Source organism: Salvelinus alpinus, chromosome 11 (assembly GCF_045679555.1).
Source record: "Salvelinus alpinus chromosome 11, SLU_Salpinus.1, whole genome shotgun sequence".
Classification (NCBI taxonomy): Eukaryota; Metazoa; Chordata; class Actinopteri; order Salmoniformes; family Salmonidae; genus Salvelinus; species Salvelinus alpinus.
The window spans coordinates 57317645-57338046 of record NC_092096.1 but is presented as its reverse complement, the minus strand read 5'-3'; the positions used below and the strand labels follow the sequence as shown (position 1 = coordinate 57338046).

The following is a 20402-nucleotide window of genomic DNA, read 5'->3' as shown; positions in this document are numbered from 1 at the left end:
AAGGCCCTAACATGGCCCTAACATGGTCCGCACAGTCATGAAGCGGGCACGGCAGTGTCTCCTCCCCCTCAGGAGGCTGAAAAAATTTGTCATGGGCCCTCAGATCCTAAAAGAATTCTACAGCTCCACCATCAAGAGCATCTTGACTGGCTGCATCACTGCTTGGTAGTGGCAAATGCACCGCCCCTAACCGCAAAGCGCTACAGAGCGTGGTGCAGACAGCCCAGTACATCACTGGGGCAGAGCTCCTTGCTATCCAGGACCTCTATGTCAGAGGAAGGCCGAAAAATTGCCAAAGACTTCAGCCAACCAAGCCATAGACTGTTCACTCTACTACCGTCCGGCAAGCAGTACTGGAGCATCGGCTCTCGGATCAACAGGCTCCAAGACAGTTTCTACCCCCAAGCCATAAGACCGCTAAATAGTAAGTTAATTGTACACAAACTATCTGCACCGACTATCTTGCACTGACTGTACGCACACTCACTAGACTATATATATAAACTCAGCAAAAAAAGAAACGTCCTCTCACTGTCAAATGCGTTTATTTTCTGAAAACTTTAACGTGTACATATTTGTATGAACATACGATACATAAACTGAACAAGTTCCACAGACATGTGACTAACAGAAATTGAATAATGTGCCCCTGAACAAAGGGGGGGGTCAAAATCAAAAGTAACAGTCAGTATCTGGTGTGGCCACCAGCTGCATTAAGTACTGCAGTGCATCTCCTCTTCATGGACTACACCAGATTTGCCAGTTCTTGCTGTGAGATGTTACCCCACTCTTCCACCAAGGCACCTGCAAGTTCCCAGACATTTCTGGGGTGAATGGCCCTAGCCCTCACCCTCCGATCCAACAGGTCCCAGACGTGCTCAATGGGATTGAGATCCGGGCTCTTCGCTGGCCATGGTAGAACACTGACATTCCCGTCTTGCAGGAAATCACGCACAGAACGAGCTGTATGGCAGGTGGCATTGTCATGCTGGAGGGTCATGTCAGGATGAACCTGCAGGAAGAGTACCACATGAGGGAGGAGGATGTCTTCCCTGTAACGCACAGCATTGAGATTGCCTGCAATGACCAACAAGCTCACTCCGATGATGCTGTGACACACCGTCCCAGACTATGACAGACCCTCCACCTCCAAATCAATCCCGCTCCAGAGTACAGGCCTCGGTGTAACGCTCATTCCTTCGACGATAAGCGCGAATCAGGACCATCACCCCTGGTGAGACAAAACCGCGACTCGTCAGTGAAGAGCACTTTTTGCCAGTCCTGTCTGGTCCAGCAATGGTGGGTTTGTGCCCATAGACGATATTGTTGCCGGTGATGTTTGGTGAGGACCTGCCTTACAACAGGCCTACAAGCCCTTAGTCCAGCCTCTCTCAGCCTATTGCGGACAGTCTGAGCACTGATGGAGGGATTGTGTGTTCCTGGTGTGACTCGGGAAGTTGTTGTTGCCATCCTGTACCTGTCCCGCAGGTGTGATGTTCGGATGTCCCGATCCTGTGCAGGTGTTGTTACATGTGGTCTGCCACTGCGAGGACGATCAGCTGTCCGTCCAGTCTCCCTGTAGCGCTGACTTAGGCGTCTCACAGTACGGACATTGCAATTTATTGCCTTACCCACATCTGCAGTCCGCATGCCTCATGGCAGCATGCCTAAGGCACGTTCACACAGAAGAGCAGGGACCCTGGGCATCTTTCTTTTGGTGTTTTCAGAGTCAGTAGAAAGGCCTCTTTAGTGTCCTAGGTTTTCATAACTGTGACCTTAATTCCCTACCGTCTGTAAGTTGTTAGTGTCTTAACGACCGTTCCACAGGTGCATGTTCATGAATTGTTTATGGTTCATTGAACAAGCATGGGAAACAGTATTTAAACCCTTTACAATGAAGATCTTTGAAGTTATTTGGATTTTTACAAATTATCTTTGAAAGACAGGGTTCTGAAAAAGGGGCGTTTGCTGAGTTTATAGACACACTCACTCACACACACTACCTTGACACTCCCACACAAAACCCAAAGACATTCACATATACACACACACACACACACACACACATCATATGCTGCTGCTTCTCTGTTCTTTCTTTTATTATTATTATCTATCCTGATGCCTAGTCACTTTACCCTGCCTTCATGTACATGTTTACCTCAAGTACCTCGTACCTCTGCACATTGATCTGGTACTGGTACTCCCTGTATTTATTTTAAAATTCAGCATTTTTGTGAAGGGCTCATAAGCAAATATTTCACTGTAAAGTCTACACCGGTGGTATTCGGTCCATGTGACAAATACATTTGGATTTATTTGGTTTGAGAATGGCGTTGCAGTAGTTCAGGTGTGATAAAACAAAGGTGTGAATGAGGGTTTCAGCAGTGGGGTCAGTGAGAGAGGGTCTGAGTCGTGAGATGTTTTTAAGGTGGAAGAAGGCCAAGTTGGTTATGTTCCGGATATGAGGTTCAAACCACAGAGTGGAGTCAAATATAACACCAAGGGGTTGACTATGGAGTTTGAGTGAATGTTGCAGCTGTCGATTCTCATGTTCAGTTGACCCAGTTTCTTGGTGAGGGAGTTCGGGCCCATGAGCATGATCTCTGTTTTGTCGTCATTTAGTTTTAAAAAGTTATTGCTCATCCAGGTTTTCACTTTACGGAGACAGTCAACAACAAAGGGGGGTGCCAGAATGGGTTTTGTGTGGTTGTGGATTTGTGTGTCATCTGCATAACAGTGAAATCTGACTCCAAATTGAGAGATAATCTGACCACGGGGTAGCATACTAAACAGTAATGGACTTAACACTGAGCCTTGTCGGACATCTGGTGATACAGGGGCTGGGGGAGACCTGTAGTTGCCAAGGGAGACAAACTGTTGTCTATTAGATAGATGGGAGTGGAACCAGGCAATGGGTGTTCCAGAAACTGCAAGAACCTTCTCAATAAGGTCAGTTAAAATCTTATAACCGACAGTGTCAAATGCTGCAGAGGGGTTTTGTCACACAACACAATGCCACAGATGTCTCAAGTTTTGAGGGAGCGTGCAATTGGCATACTGACTGCAGGAATGTCCATCAGAGCTGTTGCCAGAGAATTTAATGTTAATTTCTCTACCATAAGCCACCTCTGTATTTCTGTCTATAATAAAGCCCTTTTGTGGGGAAAAACTCACCCATGGCTGGTTTCCTTGTATAAACTGTAACTGTAAAGAATTTAGCGTTTTTATATTTTTGTTCAGTATATATTCATTCTGTTTTCGCCCGGTAAAGCCTGATCATCTTATTATTTGCTAAGCCCTTACAATTATAACTAGCTTTACTTATTTCACAATTTACCATAATGAGATGCAAGTTTCAAGTATACTTACCATAAATCATGCCTGTAAAAGTACCATGATGATCAAGCTGCTAGACACAGCTGTACATGAGAATTACAATGTATATAACTGTCCCTCCCCTAAAAAGTCTCCCCCTATCCTGAGAAAGCCCTATCAACCCCTCTCCGAATTTCACGTCTTGCACCTTTCATCACTTTCCTAATCACAGAGTGCATGACATGCCACATGTCCCATACTTAACCACATTATGCCTCCCAGCTTAACGTCTCTTGGGTACGTGAGACGTTAGCGTCCCACCTCTTCAACAGCCAGTGAAACTGCTGGGCGCCAAATTCAAATACGGAAATACTCATTATAAAAATTCAGAAAACAAAACATATTTTACATAGCTTTAAAGATTAGCTTCTTGTGAATCCAACCACGGTGTCAGATTTTTAAAATGCTTTACGGCGAAAGCATACCTTAAGATTATTTGAGAACATAGCCCACTAGACAAATCATTACAAACAGTAACCAGCCAAGTAGAACAGTTACACAAGTCAGAAATAGAGATAAAATGAATCCCTTACCTTTGATGATCTTCATATGGTTGCACTCAGCAGACATTCATTTACTCAATAAATGTTCCTTTTGTTCGATAAAGTCTCTTTATATCCAAAAACTCAGTTTTGTTTGTGCGTTTTCTTCAGTAATCCACAGGCTCAAACGCAGTCAAAACAGGAAGACAAAAAAATCCTAATTGTATCCGTAAAGTTCATAGAAACATGTCAAAAGATGTTTATATTCAAGCCTCAATATTTCAACCGGACAATAACGTCGTCAATATAAAATGTAAACAAGAAAGGCACTCTCTCGGTCTCGCGCATGAAAAAGCTCTGTGACACTTTACGGTCCACTCATTCAGACTGCTCTTACTTCTTCATTTTTCAGAACACAAGCCTGAAACAATTTCCAAAGACTGTTGGACATCTAGTGGAAGGCATAGGAACTACAATTTGAGTCCTAAGTCAATGGATACTGTAATGGCATTTAATAGAAAACTACAAACACCCCCCCAAAAAACTACTTCCCGAATGGATTTGTCTCAGGTTTTCGGCTGCCAAATCAGTTCTGTTATACTCACAGACACTATTTTAACAGTTTTGGAAACTTTAGAGTGTACTCTATCCAAATCTACCAGTTATATGCATATCATATCTTCTGGGAACAAGAAGCAGGCAGTTTAATTTGGGCATGCATTTCATCCAAAATTCCGAATGCTGCCCCCAACCCTAGAGAAGTTAAACCTAAAGGTCTGAGTTTGGAGGTACATTTACTCTGTGGTCATTATAGCCTAGATAGCTGTGGTCAAAAGCAACAACAACAAAAAACAGGCCAATAACTCAAAAGTGGAATAAAATGGGGAAAAATGAAACTGGCAAGGAAATAGATTACAGTGATTACCCAGGCGGCAGGTGCACACACACTAGGAGGCAAACCACTCATTAAACTATAGTGTCAAACTTGACCAGCAAGCCACAATCCAGAACAAAGGCCCTTCCAAGTCCGTTACTAAGCTCTGATCTACAGTGAGTTTTCCCTTTTCACTCCATATAACGGATATGACTGTTGTCCCATACTGACTCCATATCAGTGCAAGTCAAGAGGCCACTTCACCCATGAGGATACACTTGTCTCATGGTTGTAGTGTAGTATTTATACCCAGCCCCTGTCAGTCAGTCTCCCAGTCATCCAGGCCGGCGGTGGGATCTGAATCTCACCTGTGGCCGCCTGGGCCGGAGAGGCGATTAAACATTAAACCGCTGCTCATCTCCCTAATTAGACAGTAATTATTGTCCCTGAGTCAGCCCGACGCGGCGTTGCCTGACGGGACAACCGGATGGTGTGGGTGTGAACAGCCACTTGAGCTAGCCTAGCGCTATTTTAGCCGCTAAGACCCAGGGGCTGTGTCCCAAATGGAACCCTATTCAGTGCACTACTTTTGACCAGAGCCCTATGGAACCTTGCCAAAGGTAGTGCACTATATAAGGAATGGAGCACCATTTGGGACGCAGACCAAGTGAGCGGTGTGAGTTGGATCAGAAGCCAGCCAGCCCCATCCAGCCGGGTGCTGGATCCTCCCTCCCCCCTCCTTCTTTTCCCTTCAACCACAGCCACAGGGCCTCAGCAAGGTCGTTTCCTATGCAGAAAATAGTTTACACCATTAACACCCTGTAATTTCGTTTAACATGGGGCTAGACAGTCTTTTGCTGGGTGGGTAGATCCCCTGTTGCGCAATAGCCCCATGTTCACTATCAACAGTCAACTACTGTAAAATATCAACCTTAAGTCTTGTAGACTTAAGAGAGATCAATTTTAAAGCCTGTTATATTTGCAACAAGCACAATTTATCCTAAGGATAGTCAATAAGTGGACCCATAATTTGATTTACATGAAGGAAAGGCAGAGAGAAACGCAATTGAGCTAGTCGATGAGTGTCCATATGCCACACTGAGCTGGGAGCTGAGGTTTATGCGAATAGAAACCTTTTTTTGGTGATATTGATTTGCTAGTTGATAGAGGGGTGAGCTGGTGGTTATATAATGTACTATGTTGAAGGATCAGGTCAATGGGTTCGTCATACTGGTTAAAACCAGGGTCCCCAATTACTCTCAGCCGCTGGATGTTTATTTTCTTGAGCGGATGGTCGGGTCCGGAATATAGTTGTAGATAATTTGGTACACTGCAAAAACAGATATAGTATTTGACAAAAAGAAACCTTGATTACACATTGGGATACAATCACGTACAAAACATTATGAACACATGCTCTTTCCATGACAGACTGACCAAGTGTATCCTTCAAAATGTCACTCGTTAAATCCACTTCTACATCAGTGTAGATGAATGGGAGGAAACAGGTTTAAATAAGTATTTTTAAACCTTAAGACAATTGAGACATGGATTGAGTATGTGTGCCATTCAGAGGGTGAATGGGCAAGACAAAATATTTAAGTGCCTTTTGAATTGGGTATGGTAGTAGGTGCCAGGTGCACCGGTTTGTGTCAAGAACTGCAACGCTACTGGGTTCTTCACACTCAACAGTTTCCCATGTGTATCAAGAATGGTCCACCAGCCAAAGGACATCCAGCCAACTTGACACAACTGTTTGGAAGCTTTGGAGTCAACATGGGCCAGCATCCCTGTGAAACGCTTTCGACACCTTGAAGAGTCCATACCCCTACGAATTGATGCTGTTCTGAGGGCAAAAGAGGCGGGTGCAACTCAATATTAGGAAGGTGTTCTTAATGTTTAGTTTACTCAGTATATACAGTGCACTCGGATAGTATTCAGACCCCTTGACCTTTTCCACATTTTGTTACGTTACAGCCTTATTCTAAAATGTATTAATTGTATTTACCCCCTCATCAAGCTACACACAATACCCCATAATGACAAACCAAAATAGTTTTTTAGATTTTTTTGGCAAATTTTATAAAAAATGAAAACTAAAATATCACATTTACATATGTGTTCCAACCCTTTACTCAGTACTTTGTTGAAGCACTTTTGGCAGAGATTACTTCCTCGAGCCTTCTTGGGTATGACGCTACAAGCTTGGCACACCTGTATTTGGAGAGTTTGTCCCATTTTTCTCTGCAGATCCTCTCAAGCTCTGTCAGGTTGGATGTGGAGCATCGCTGCACAGCTATTTTCAGGTCTCTCCAGATATGTTAGATCGGGTTCAAGTCCGGGCTCTGGCGGGGCCACTCAAGGACATTCTGAGACTTGTCCAGTAGCGACTCCTGCGTTGTCTTGCCTGTGTGCTGAGGGTTGTTGTCCTGTTGGTAGGTCTGAGATCCTGAGCGCTCTGGAGCAGGTTTTCATCAAGGATCTTGCTGTACTTTGCTATATTTATCTTTCCCTCGATACTGACTAGTCTCCCAGTCCCTGCCGCTGAAAAACATCCCCACAGCATGATGCTGCCACCCATGCTTCTCTGTAGGAATGGTGCCAGGTTTCCTCTAAACTTGAGGCTTGGCATTCAGGTCAAAGAGTTCAATCTTGGTTTCATCAGACCAGAGAATCTTGTTTCTTATGGTTTGAGTCCTTTAGGTGCCTTTTGGCAAACTCCAAGTGGGCTTTCATGTGCCTTTTACCGAAGAGTGGCTTCCGTCTGGCCACTCTACCATAAAGGCCTGATTGGTGGAGTGCTGCATAGATGGTTGTCCTTCTGGAAGTTTCTCCCATCTCCACAGAGGAACTCTGGAGCTCTCTCAAAGTGACCATTGGGTTCTTGGTCACCTCCCTGACCAAGGCCCTTCTCCCCCGATTGCCCAGTTTGGCCAGGTGGCCAGCTCTAGGAAGAGTTTTGGTGGTTCCAAACTTCTTCCATTTAAGAAAGATGGAGGCCACTGTGTTCTTGGGGACCTTCAATGCTGCAGAATTTTTTGGGGTACCCTTCCACATGGGGGGATACTTGGGATTAGAATTCCTAAAGTAAAATCACTTTAAGCTGATATCCTGGTGAATTTACAGTATTTTATGTCCAACAACGAAAAGTATATAAAACGTGTATGTATATTTATTTTATTTATTTCACCTTTATTTAACCAGGTAGGCAAATTGAGAACACGTTCTCATTTACAATTGCGACCTGGCCAAGATAAAGCAAAGCAGTTCGACACATACAACAACACATAGTTACACATGGAGTAAAACAAACATACAGTCAATAATACAGTGAAAAATAAGTCTATATACAATATGAGCAAGTGAGGTGAGATAAGGGAGGTGAAGGCAAACAAAATATATATATAAATAAATAAAAATATAAAAAGGCCATGGTGGCGAAGTAAATACAATATAGCAAGTAAAAAAAAAAAGTAGAGTAGAGATAGTAGAGATAGAAATAATGGGGTGCAAAGGAGCAAAATAAATAAATGACAGCAGTATGTGTATATATATATATATATATTATATATATATATATATATTATATATATATATATATATATTGTGTTGTATTTATTTATTTATTTTTGTTCAGAAAACTTGGGGGGGGGAACTCTGGTAAAACTGAAGCCACTTCCTCATCTCCAGCTGCACTGCCATAAAGAGAGCTGGACAGGTTAAATTCTCCTGGTGGTCCTCCTCCGCCATGATACTTTGGCTTACCTTGTATTTTTGGATAAGTGATGGAGAGGAAGCAATTAAGACTATTGAGATGCACCTGGTATGTCCTCCTCCAGTGCAGTCTTCACTCGTCAGTGGTTCTGTGACCTCAAAGGCCTTGACGTGGCGGTGTTTAACTCCGGACTTGGCCAACTGTCAAGGTTTTCAAGATCGCTGCCAGGTTGGTGAGGTTGTTGTGAAGACAATCTGGGGAAGACCGACTAGCACACTAGCTAACCTTCACGCTCACTTTCATGAGGCGCTTCGGGTGATGACAAAGCTGGATGCCTCACTGATAAGTTTGTGAAGTGAACCTTGGGGAGGTGGTGGTGTGTTTCTCTCCTCGGGGGGCCTACAGAGGCGGGGGGGTAGGTAATGAGAGAGCACGAGGGAATGAGAGATGGGGAGTAGAGGAGACAGACTGGGACACTTGGCAGCAAGGGAGATCTTATCAATCAAGTGAATACTTGTTGTACCGTGAAATGCTTACTTACAAGCCCTTGACCAACAGTGCAGTTTAAGAAAAGTTGAAAATATTTACCAAGTAGACTAAAATAAAAAGTAATATTTAAAAGTAACACTAATAATAATAACGAGGCTATATACACGGGGCACCGGTACTGAGTCAGTGTGCAGAGGTACAGATTAGGTGAGGTAATTTGTACATGGAGGTGGGGGTGAAGTGACTATGCATAGTTAATAAACAGCGAGTAGCAGTGGTGTACAAAGGGGGGGGGGGGTCACTGTAAATTGTCCAGTGGCGATTTTATTAATTGTTCAGCAGTCTTATGGCTTTGGGGTAGAAACTGTTGAGGAGGCTTTTGGTCGTAGACTTGGCGCTCCGGTACCGCTTACCGTGCGTTAGCAGAGAAAAGTCTAACTTGTGTGGCTGGAGTCTCTGACAATTTTATGGGCTTTCCTCTGACACTGCCTATTATATAGGTCCCTGTACTCGGTTGGCCCCTGTACTTGGCTGTTCGCACTACCTTCTGTAGCGTCTTAGGGTCAGATGCCGAGCACATGCCATACCAGGCGATGATGCAACCGGTCAGGTTACTCTCGATGGTGCAGCTGTAGAACCTTTTGAGGATCTGGGGACCCATGCCAAATTGTTTCAGTCTCCTGAGGGGGAAAAGGTTTTGTCTGGCCCTCTTCACAACTGTCTTGCTATGTTTGGACCATAATAGTTTGTTGGTGATGTAGACACCAAGGAACTTGAAACTCTCAACCCGCTCAACTACAGCCCCGTCGATGTTAAATGGGGGCCTGTTCGGCCTGCCTTTTCCTGTAGTCCACGATCAGCTCCTTTGTCTTGCTCACATTGAGGGAGAGGTTGTTGTCCTGGCACCACACTACAAGGTCTCTGACCTCCTCCCTATAGACTGTCTCATCGTTGTCGGTGATCAAGCCCACCACTGTTGTCATCAGCAAATTTACTGATGGTGTTGGAGTCGTGTTTGGCCACGCAGTCGTGGGTGAACAGGGAATACAGGAGGGGACTAAGTACACACCCCTGAGGGGCCCCAGTGTTAAGGATCAGCGTGGCAGACGTGTTGTTGCCTACTCTTACCACCTGGGGGTGGCCCATCAGGATGTATAGGATCCAGTTGCAGAGGGAGGTGTTTAGTCCCAGAGTCCTTAGCTTAGTGATGAGCTTCGTGTGCTCTATGGTGTTGAACGCTGATCTGTAGTCAATGAACAGCTTTCTCACAGGTGTTCTTTTTGTCCAGGTGAGAAAGGGCAGTGTGGAGTGCGATTTGAGATTGCGTCATCTGTGGATCTGTTGGGGCAGTATGCAAGCTGGAGTGGGTCTAGGGTGTCCGGAGGATGCTGTTGATGTGAGCCATGACCAGCCTTTCAAAGCACTTCATGGCTACCGAGTGCCACGGGGCGGTAATCATTTAGGCAGGTTACCTTCGCTTCCTTGGGCACAGGGACTATGGTGGTCTGCTTGAAACATGTAGGTATTACAAACTCGGTCAGGGAGAGGTTTAAAATGTCAGTGAAGACACTTGACAGTTGGTCCGCGCATGCTTTGAGTACACGTCCTGGTAATCCGTCTGGCCCATTGGCTTTGTGAATGTTGACCTGTTTAAAGGTTTTGTCCACATTGGCTACCGAAAGCGTTTTTACACAGTCATCCAGAACAGGTGGTGCTCTCGGGCATGCTTCAGTGTTGCTTGCTTCGAAGCGAGCATGAAAGGCATTTAGCTCGTCTGGTAGGCTCGTGTTTCTGGGCAGCTCGCGTCTAGGTTTCCCTTTGTAGTCTAATAGTTTTCAAGCCCTGCCACAGCCGACGAGCGTCAGAGCCGGTGTAGTAGGATTCAATCTTAATCCTGTATTGAAGCTTTGCTTGTTTGATGGTTCGTCTGAGGGCATAGCGGGATTTCTTATAAGTGTCCGGATTAGTCTACCGCTCCTTGAAAGCGGCAGCTCTAGCCTTTAGCTCGATGCGGATGTTGCCTGTAATCTATGGCTTCTGGTTGGGATTTGTACGTACAGTCACTGTGGGGACGATGTCGTCGATGCACTTACTGATGTGGCCGATGACTGAGGTGGTGTGCTCCTTAATGCCATTGGATTGGATGAATCCCAGAACATATTCCAGTCTGTGCTAGCAAGACAGTTCTGTAGTGTAGCATCCGCGTCATCTGACTACTTCCGTATTGAGCGAGTCACTGGTACTTCCTGCTTTAGTTTTTGTTTGTAAGCAAGAATCAGAAGGATATAATTATGGTCAGATTTGCCAAATGGAGGGCGGGGGAGAGCTTTGTATGCGTCCCTTTCTGGAGTAAATGTCGTCTAGGATTTTTTTTCTCTGGTGCACATGCTGGTAGAAATTTGGTAAAACTGATTTAAGTTTGCCTGCATTAAAGTCCCCGGCCACTAGGAGCGCCGCTTCTGGGTGAACATTTTCTTCTTTGCTTATGGCCTTATAGAGTTGGTTGATAGTGGTCTTAGTGCCAGCTTCGTTCTGTGGTGGTAAATAAATGACTACGAATAATATAGATGAGAACTCTCTTGGTAAATAGTGTGGTCTACAGCTTATCATAAGGTACTCTACCTCAGGTGAGCAATACCTCGAGACTTCTTTAATATTAGACATCGCGCACCAGCTGTTATTGACAAATAGACACACACCCCGACCCCTCGTCTTACCAGAGGTAGTGTCTCTGTTCTGCCGGTCCATGGAAAATCCTGCTAGCTCTATATTGTCCGTATCGTCGTTCAGCCACGTCTCGGTGAAACATAAGATGTTAGTTTTTGATTTCCCGTTGGTAGGATCATCTTAATCGTAGGTCATCAATTTTATTTTCCAATGATTGCACGTTAGCAAGAAGAACGGATGGCAGTGGGAGTTTACTCGCTCGCCTACGGATTCTCAGAAGGCTGGCCGATCTGTGGCCAATTTTCCTGCATCTTTTCTTCACGCAAAAGGCGTGGATCTGGGCCTGTTCCAGTGAAAGCAGGATATCCTTCTCGTCCTACTCGTTAAAGGAAAAAGTTTCTTCCAGTCCGCGGTGAATAATTGCTGTTCTGATGTCCAGAAGTTATTTTTGGTCATAAGAGACGGTAGCAGCAACATTATGTACACAATAAGATAGAAAATAAGTTATGCAAAAAACGTACAAAATAGCATAATTGGTTGTAAGATGTCAGCCATGTTCTTCGGCGCCATCTTAGTATGCTTTTTTGGGGGACCCAAGGTTTTATTGCCTCTGGGTGGCTTACACACACACACACTGGACACAGCTGTCCTGTGTCTCTCCCCACTGTAACTCAAGCTGGAGTCAAGGGGGTATAGCCAAGCAGGCAAGATAAATAATGGGTCTTTAGGCCTCAGACGTCCAGCTTGTTGTAGTCCCCCCCATGGTGCACATTTTGGTGTTTGCCGTAGCACTACACAGCTGATTCAAATAATCCCGGCTTGATGATGAGTTGGTTATTTGGCCAAAACCAAAACATGCACCCAGGGGGGTCCCCAGGACCGAGTTTTGGACACCTTGTGCTAGGGCACTGTGGTCAACAGCATGAAACAAGACCTAGTGGGAAAAGGCTATTTCCATGCCAGCTTTAGCTTTCAGTGATTTACTAAGTGCTTAAACTAAGAGAGAGGCAAAGTTTTATCAAATTTGCCATAAACTTCAATTATGTGACTCTCTGATTTACTCTGTTTTGTTTAAGACCCAGAAATGTATTGGCAACATTTTGCCTAGCACTCACAGAGGTCGTGCCCCGCCATGAATTTGATGAGATTGGAATGTAAACTCCACATAAAGTGAATCCATGAAAGGCAAAAGATGGTAACCCGCTAGCCTGAGAAGTGTTTGATTTCACCGCTCTATCAACAGTAGATTAATCTCGGATCATCTTCAACCATCTCCCCCACAGACAGTATACTATGTGTTCTGTCTACTGTGTAAACTAAGCCCACATAATACACATTAAACCCTATAGCCAACCACACACTACATCACAAATATGTCCTACCTTACAAATGTATCCCAACTCATAACTAACTGTTCCCTACTTCATAAATGTATCATACTTACAGTACTTCGGTCTCACAAAAAAATAAGAGGTTTTAAATTTAACCTAAAGCTCATTTCTGGTCAAATAAAACGTTATCCTCAACTTCACTACTGCTCTTCATGATGTATTAACACCTACCATACCAACACATATGCTCTACTTCACAACGGAGGGCTACTCCACGGTATCTTGTCCATACTGTTGACCTTCATTAAACAGGGTAGCCTAGCCAGTGTGTGATAACAGTTATCACTAGGTCACACTCCGGTCATCGCTAATGGAAAGGGCTCGTCAATATCCCATTAGCCAGCTAGCACACACAGCTAGCAGCCCCGCAGGTTCATGGGCAAAGGACAAGCAGCTGTTATGGCCCCCTATAAAAGCTGACCTGGATAAGGAGGCTGGGGAAATACCGTGGTGCTTTGGCGCCAATGCCCTAAGTCATATCTAATGGCCTGTGGAGAGAGGCCCAGCAAGAGATATTAGTCTATATGGTAATATTTATCTCAAGGGGAGGGGATAAAAGGTACAGTAAATAAAGGATGTATGAATAGAGACGTGTGTAGTGTGTGTGCTGGACTTCACACTGCAGTTGGTTGTAGACTAGCCACACGTGAAGCAGAATGTTGTGGTAAAGGTTGTAGTTAGGTTATAATAAGGTTGTAATAAATTACTTATCTTGTATGAATAGAGGTGTGTGTGTGTGTGTGTGTGTGTGTGTGTGTGTGTGTGTGTGTGTGTGTGTGTGTGTGTGTGTGTGTGTGTGTGTGTGTGTGTGTGTGTGTGTGTGTGTGTGTGTGTGTGTGTGTGTGTGTGTGTGTGTGTGTGTGTGTGTTTGTTAAAACTGCAGACATTTACAGCCATTAACAACATGTTCTGGATTGGAATGTTGCAGTAAGGTTGAAATACAGTAATGATAGGCTACAAGAGTAGAGTAGAAAGCGTTCTATTCATACTGCGGTTGGCTGTAGCCACTGACTAACAACGTGGAAAAGCCATGTGAAGCTGAATGTTGCAATAAAGTTGCCTTATGGTTGTCATGCTAACATGAACCGTCTTACTGTTCACCCAGAGAGGTGCACAATGTCACTTTGACTATTATTGCCATAATGTTTTCTTATGAATCTTCAAGACTGCTGCTGAGGGCTTAATAAATGATCACTGTGTGTGAGGGCTGAGCTCGTTTGCAGTGTTATCTATCCAGGATGGGTGTGAAAGTTTAAACGTTAAGACAACATTGGGACGTTAACGCAAAGATTTCCCTAACCAAAAGCAATGTTTGTTGTTTTTCTTCCACAAAATTAAAATCACAGTGCATTTATCACAAAACTACCACTAACAGGTCCCAATCATCATCATAAAGGGAAAATTTTAAATGAAACAATTAACAAACGCATCAATGCTGTAAGGAGATATGTATCCTCCGTGAAGCTGGCCAGCAGCAGGCAAGCTACAACAAGCTAAATCAGCTGATGAAATCACTGGCGACCGATATACTTGCACATATTTTGTGTAGGAGTAGAGATGCCTTTTTGTCAACTTTCTTACTGTATCAGAGCATGAGTCTGTGTCTGCCCCAGTGCCCATGTTTCATAGCGAGCGAGTCATGCACAAGACAGGCAGCGGTAGACAATGGCATGCGCGTTTTGGAATATTGATAAGTGGCAGTTGTGACGTCAAGTACGCATCGTCTCATTGCTCATTTTGGCCAAAACACTTGAAGACTCAAGTGATCACTATAGAACACAACAGCAAGTGGCACTTGATAAAGGGCTTAGGGGCCAAGTGTTCGGTTTGAGATTCAGCCTATGACTGAGGAAGGTAGAACTTGATGGAAAACCGTTTTTTAAACATTTTCCATTTGTCACATCCTTAATATCCAGGTGACTTCATGCTGGTGGTCCATCCCTGGTCTGTGTGCTGAACTTGACTGTACGGTTACCTCACTGGCTTTGCATTGCGTGAGCTAAAACCCTGCTCCTTCTCCACCGCTGGCTCTGTTAGCACTACTCTGCCAGGGAAAGGTCCCTTGGAGGAAGCACCAGGCACATCTATAATTCACACACTTCTGTGTAATATCAAATCCACCTCCCTCTTATGTAACGTTAGATGGATATAGCCTATTTGGTCACTTTAAGGCTATGAGAATTTCAACAGAAAGGGTACCAGTGCTACTGAGGTTTTCGGCTGCTCTGATTGCTGCAGAAGTTGCGTGCGTGCGTGCGTCTCATTAGCAGGTGTAGGAGGGGAAACGGTGGCCTTGCGAGACCCAAGATCAAAGAAAGCGTTTGTAGGGGTGTTGAAGTGGGATTCAGGACGCACAGCTGATTTCTAACAATGTCTTCATAACAAACACAGACCTGCTTCACAAATAGCTGAGGAGTTTTCTAGGAGAAATACTTGGTTGAGCAGTATTTGGCATAGGGATCTGAGGCCTTGTGTGGGATGGTAAGACGGTGACCGGGAGGGAAATGGTAAGGTAGCCTTGATACTGCAGAGAAAAGCAGAGAAGAAGTGTAAGGGAAGGAAGGGGATATATTTTGAATTCCATTATTATTGAGTCTTGTTCAATGCCAGTCAGTACCATCCAGAAAGTCTACCTCTTTTCATTCCTCTGATTTCATTAATTCTTTCTTTACATTTTTTCTCTTCTCCCTTCATTTTTTTCTCAAGGATGTTTTGTTTCCCGTCTGTGTTCCCTCATCTTTCTCGGTCCCTTTGCCGCAAAATCTCAAAAGCATCTCTTTCCTTTTAGTAAATCCAAATGCAGCTGGCAAGACAGGACTACACACACACACACAGCGGCCCATTAAATATTCATGTGTGGCCCAAGAGTGACTCATCTAATGTAGGGGGGACGTGCCTCATACACAGCCACTGGTCTACTGTCTAAGCCACTGGCATAGACTCTAACAGAACACAACAGCTATTCTGGTTCATCATTAATTTAGTTGTAAGAGAGCCAGAAGAACAGACATGCAGGTTCCCCATACTGCGACCGCAACTAAATGTTTTGGAAACGGTTGTGGAAAAGTTAGTCATAACGGAGGTTGAGTCTGTCGTTGTGCGTTCGTGCCGAAGGCTTTTGTATATATATGGTTGTGATTGTTGGGTTGAAGAGAAGGCACGGTAGAGGCAGTGGAACAAACACACACACAGAGGGCCAAGTTTCCCTGCACCTAATTGAGTCTCTACTATCCAGAAGACAAGGCAATGCCACTTCATGGAAGTACGTGAACACACACACACATATGCACACGCTCAAGTCTGATAATAATGTTGGAGGTTATGGAGGAGGGGAGGTTCTCTTCTGTTAAGGTGAAGTTGTCAGAGGTGCCTGTATGAGCTAGTAGTCTAATTGTATAGTTTCAGAGTGTGTGGGTCAGTCAAGGAATCATTGACCCCATTTTTATCTATGAAAGCAGTTATTAAACAGGTGCATACCATTGATTTTGACAGAGGACGTCATTGTTCCCCATCAGACCAGGTGAGCTCAGTCTCAAGAAAGGTGTGGTCTTCTCTCTATACGGTGCATGAACTGTAAATGAGTGTCTTCATACTACAACTCAACTCTATACAGTAAATTAGCTATTCTATAGGGTTCTAATTTATTCAGAACGTCTCAAACCTGCAAACACCAACCAAGTGTATGGAAAGAACTCCGCATAAGGGCCCCAGATATGTGGGATAGATGGTATCTGTTGCAGTGTCAGTAAAATTATTTTCACAACAGTTTTTTTTCATAGTCATTGTCCTTTTGAAGTGTTTGAATCCTCAACAGTTTGAATTTTCCGTGTGTGTGTGGCCACCGAGTTGGAACATGCAGGTGCAGAGAGAGCGGGACTCGCAAGCCACTGCATGCTCGCCTGAAAAGCGGATTGTTCAGAATTTGCTAAAAAGCTCGATATCAGCAGAGCTTGCATAATGGCGGAGGCTTGTTCTCGTGGGCTACGTAAATAGTGCTTTCACCTCACATTCCCTCTGGCAACTGATGCACGACGGTCATGTTTGTCCTTTACAACGTTGGTGATTTACCATTTTGTTTCTTTGTGTACCTCCTCACAACCCACATTAATAACTGATCTCTCTCTCTCTTTCCATCCCTCTATCCACCCACCTGCTTCTACCCCTGTATTCCATCCCTCTATCCACCCACCTGCTTCTACCCCTGTATTCCATCCCTCTATCCACCCACCTGCTTCTACCCCTGTATTCCATCCCTCTATCCACCCACCTGCTTCTACCCCTGTATTCCATCCCTCTATCCACCCACCTGCTTCTACCCCTGTATTCCATCCCTCTATCCACCCACCTGCTTCTACCCCTGTATTCCATCCCTCTATCCACCCACCTGCTTCTACCCCTGTATTCCATCCCTCTATCCACCCACCTGCTTCTACCCCTGTATTCCATCCCTCTATCCACCCACCTGCTTCTACCCCTGTATTCCATCCCTCTATCCACCCACCTGCTTCTACCCCTGTATTCCATCCCTTTATCCACCCACCTGCTTCTACCCCTGCATTCCATCCCTCTATCCACCCACCTGCTTCTACCCCTGTATTCCATCCCTCTATCCACCCACCTGCTTCTACCCCTGTATTCCATCCCTCTATCCACCCACCTGCTTCTACCCCTGTATTCCATCCCTCTATCCACCCACCTGCTTCTACCCCTGTATTCCATCCCTCTATCCACCCACCTGCTTCTACCCCTGCATTCCATCCCTCTATCCACCCACCTGCTTCTACCCCTGCATTCCATCCCTCTATCCACCCACCTGCTTCTACCCCTGCATTCCATCCCTCTATCCACCCACCTGCTTCTACCCCTGCATTCCATCCCTCTATCCACCCACCTGCTTCTACCCCTGCATTCCATCCCTCTATCCACCCACCTGCTTCTACCCCTGCATTCCATCCCTCTATCCACCCACCTGCTTCTACCCCTGCATTCCATCCCTCTATCCACCCACCTGCTTCTACCCCTGCATTCCATCCCTCTATCCACCCACCTGCTTCTACCCCTGCATTCCATCCCTCTATCCACCCACCTGCTTCTACCCCTGCATTCCATCCCTCTATCCACCCACCTGCTTCTACCCCTGCATTCCATCCCTCTATCCACCCACCTGCTTCTACCCCTGCATTCCATCCCTCTATCCACCCACCTGCTTCTACCCCTGCATTCCATCCCTCTATCCACCCACCTGCTTCTACCCCTGCATTCCATCCCTCTATCCACCCACCTGCTTCTACCCCTGCATTCCATCCCTCTATCCACCCACCTGCTTCTACCCCTGCATTCCATCCCTCTATCCACCCACCTGCTTCTACCCCTGCATTCCATCCCTCTATCCACCCACCTGCTTCTACCCCTGCATTCCATCCCTCTATCCACCCACCTGCTTCTACCCCTGCATTCCATCCCTCTATCCACCCACCTGCTTCTACCCCTGCATTCCATCCCTCTATCCACCCACCTGCTTCTACCCCTGCATTCCATCCCTCTATCCACCCACCTGCTTCTACCCCTGCATTCCATCCCTCTATCCACCCACCTGCTTCTACCCCTGCATTCCATCCCTCTATCCACCCACCTGCTTCTACCCCTGCATTCCATTTCTCTCTCTCCCTCTCAAACACTTTTCCTTAACTCTCTCTTCTCTCGGTCGTTATACATCTCTTCCTCACTCTCGTCCCCACTCTCCTCCTTTCCAGGTAAGACGCCTACTACTGACACAGGTGCTGGAGGGGACTACGGCGTGCCCACCCCAGGCCCTGCCTTCAAGGAGGTGTGGCAGGTCAAGGTGTGGCCTAAAGGGCTGGGTCAGGCCAAGAACCTGGTGGGTGTCTACCGGCTGTGCCTGACCGACAAGACGGTCAACTTTGTCAAGCTCAACTCGGACGCGGCCGCCGTGGTCCTGCAGTTGATGAATGTGCGCCGCTGCGGTCACTCCGAAAACTTCTTCTTTGTGGAGGTTGGTCGCTCTGCGGTCACGGGCCCCGGGGAATTCTGGATGCAGGTGAGATGAAATGTAACACAGGCCCAGTCTCTGGGGTTACAGCTGTGAATGGCTATGGTGTTTTAATTGGCAAGCAGTGTATTCCTACTGATGCATGACCATTTGATGTTGGCTAAATTCAAAGGAAAAGTTACAGTAGGGAATTTGTTAAGGGTTTGGTTGAGGTTAGGTTAAAGCAGGGGTCCCCAATTACAGTACATTCAGCCGTGGGCGGATTTTTCCTTGGATGGTCGGGGGGGGAGGAACATAGTTATAAAAAAATATATATACAGTACCAGTCAACTTTGGACACACCTACTCATTCCAGGATTTTCTTTATTTGTACTATTTTCTACATTGTAGAAACTGTTCAACTGTTCAGGCCTTCATGGTCGAATTGCTGCAAAGAAACCACTACTAAAGGACACCAATAAGAAGAAGAGACTTGCTTGGGCCAAAAAAACACTAGCAATGGACATTAGACCGGTGGAAATCTGTCCTTTGGTCTGATGAGTCCAAATTTAAGATGCTTGGTTCCAACCGCCATGTCTTTGTAAGACGCAGAGTAGGTGAACGGATGATCTCCGCATGTGTGGTTCCCACCGTGAAGCATGGAGGAGGAGGTGTGATAGTGTGGGGGTGCTTTGGTGACACTGTCAGTGATTTATTTAGAATTCAAGGCACACTTAACCAGCATGGCTTTCATAGCATTCTGCAGCAATACACCATCCCATCTGATTTGCACTTAGTCCCACTATCATTTGTTTTTCAACCGGACAATGAACCAAAACACACCTCCAGGCTGTGTAAGGGCTATTTGACCAAGAATGAAAGTGATGGAGTGCTGCATCAGATGACCTGGCCTCCACAATCACCCGATCTCATCCCATTTTAAATGGTTTGGGATGAGTTGAAAATTGGGATGAGTTGAACCGCAGAGTGAAGGAAAAGCAGCCAACAAGTGCTCAGCATATGTGTGACTGTTGGAAAAGCATTCCTCATGAAGCTGGTTGAGAGAATGCCAAGAGGTCATCAAGGGTGGCTACTTTGAAGCATCTAAAATCAAAAATATATTTTGATTTCTTTAACACTTGGTTACTACATGGTTCCATATGTGTTATTTCATAGTTTTGATGTCTTCACTATTATTCTACAATGTGGAAAATAGTTTAAAAAAGGAAGAAAAACTCTTGAATGAGTAGGTGTGTCCAAATTTTTGACTGGTACTGTATATGTACTTTGTTTTGCTCAGAAAACTTGGGGGTACAAATACAATCACGTGGGCTGAATTTGGGCCATGGCCCGCCTATTGGGAAACCCTGGGTTAATTGTTAAGATTATTGATTAGAGGTTAGTTAGAACATGTGGTTGT

General features: G+C 45.3%; 1 protein-coding gene across 1 annotated transcript in view; it reads left to right on the top strand.

Moving 5' to 3' along the window:
* LOC139534544 (insulin receptor substrate 1-B-like) overlaps window positions 1-20402 on the top strand; it is an 85863-nt gene that overhangs the window by 25190 nt on the left and 40271 nt on the right. The window contains exon 2 of the mRNA XM_071333748.1: window positions 18747-19051. Within this exon, the coding sequence (XP_071189849.1) occupies window positions 18747-19051 (305 nt within the window). The remainder of the gene's footprint in view (window positions 1-18746; window positions 19052-20402) is intronic.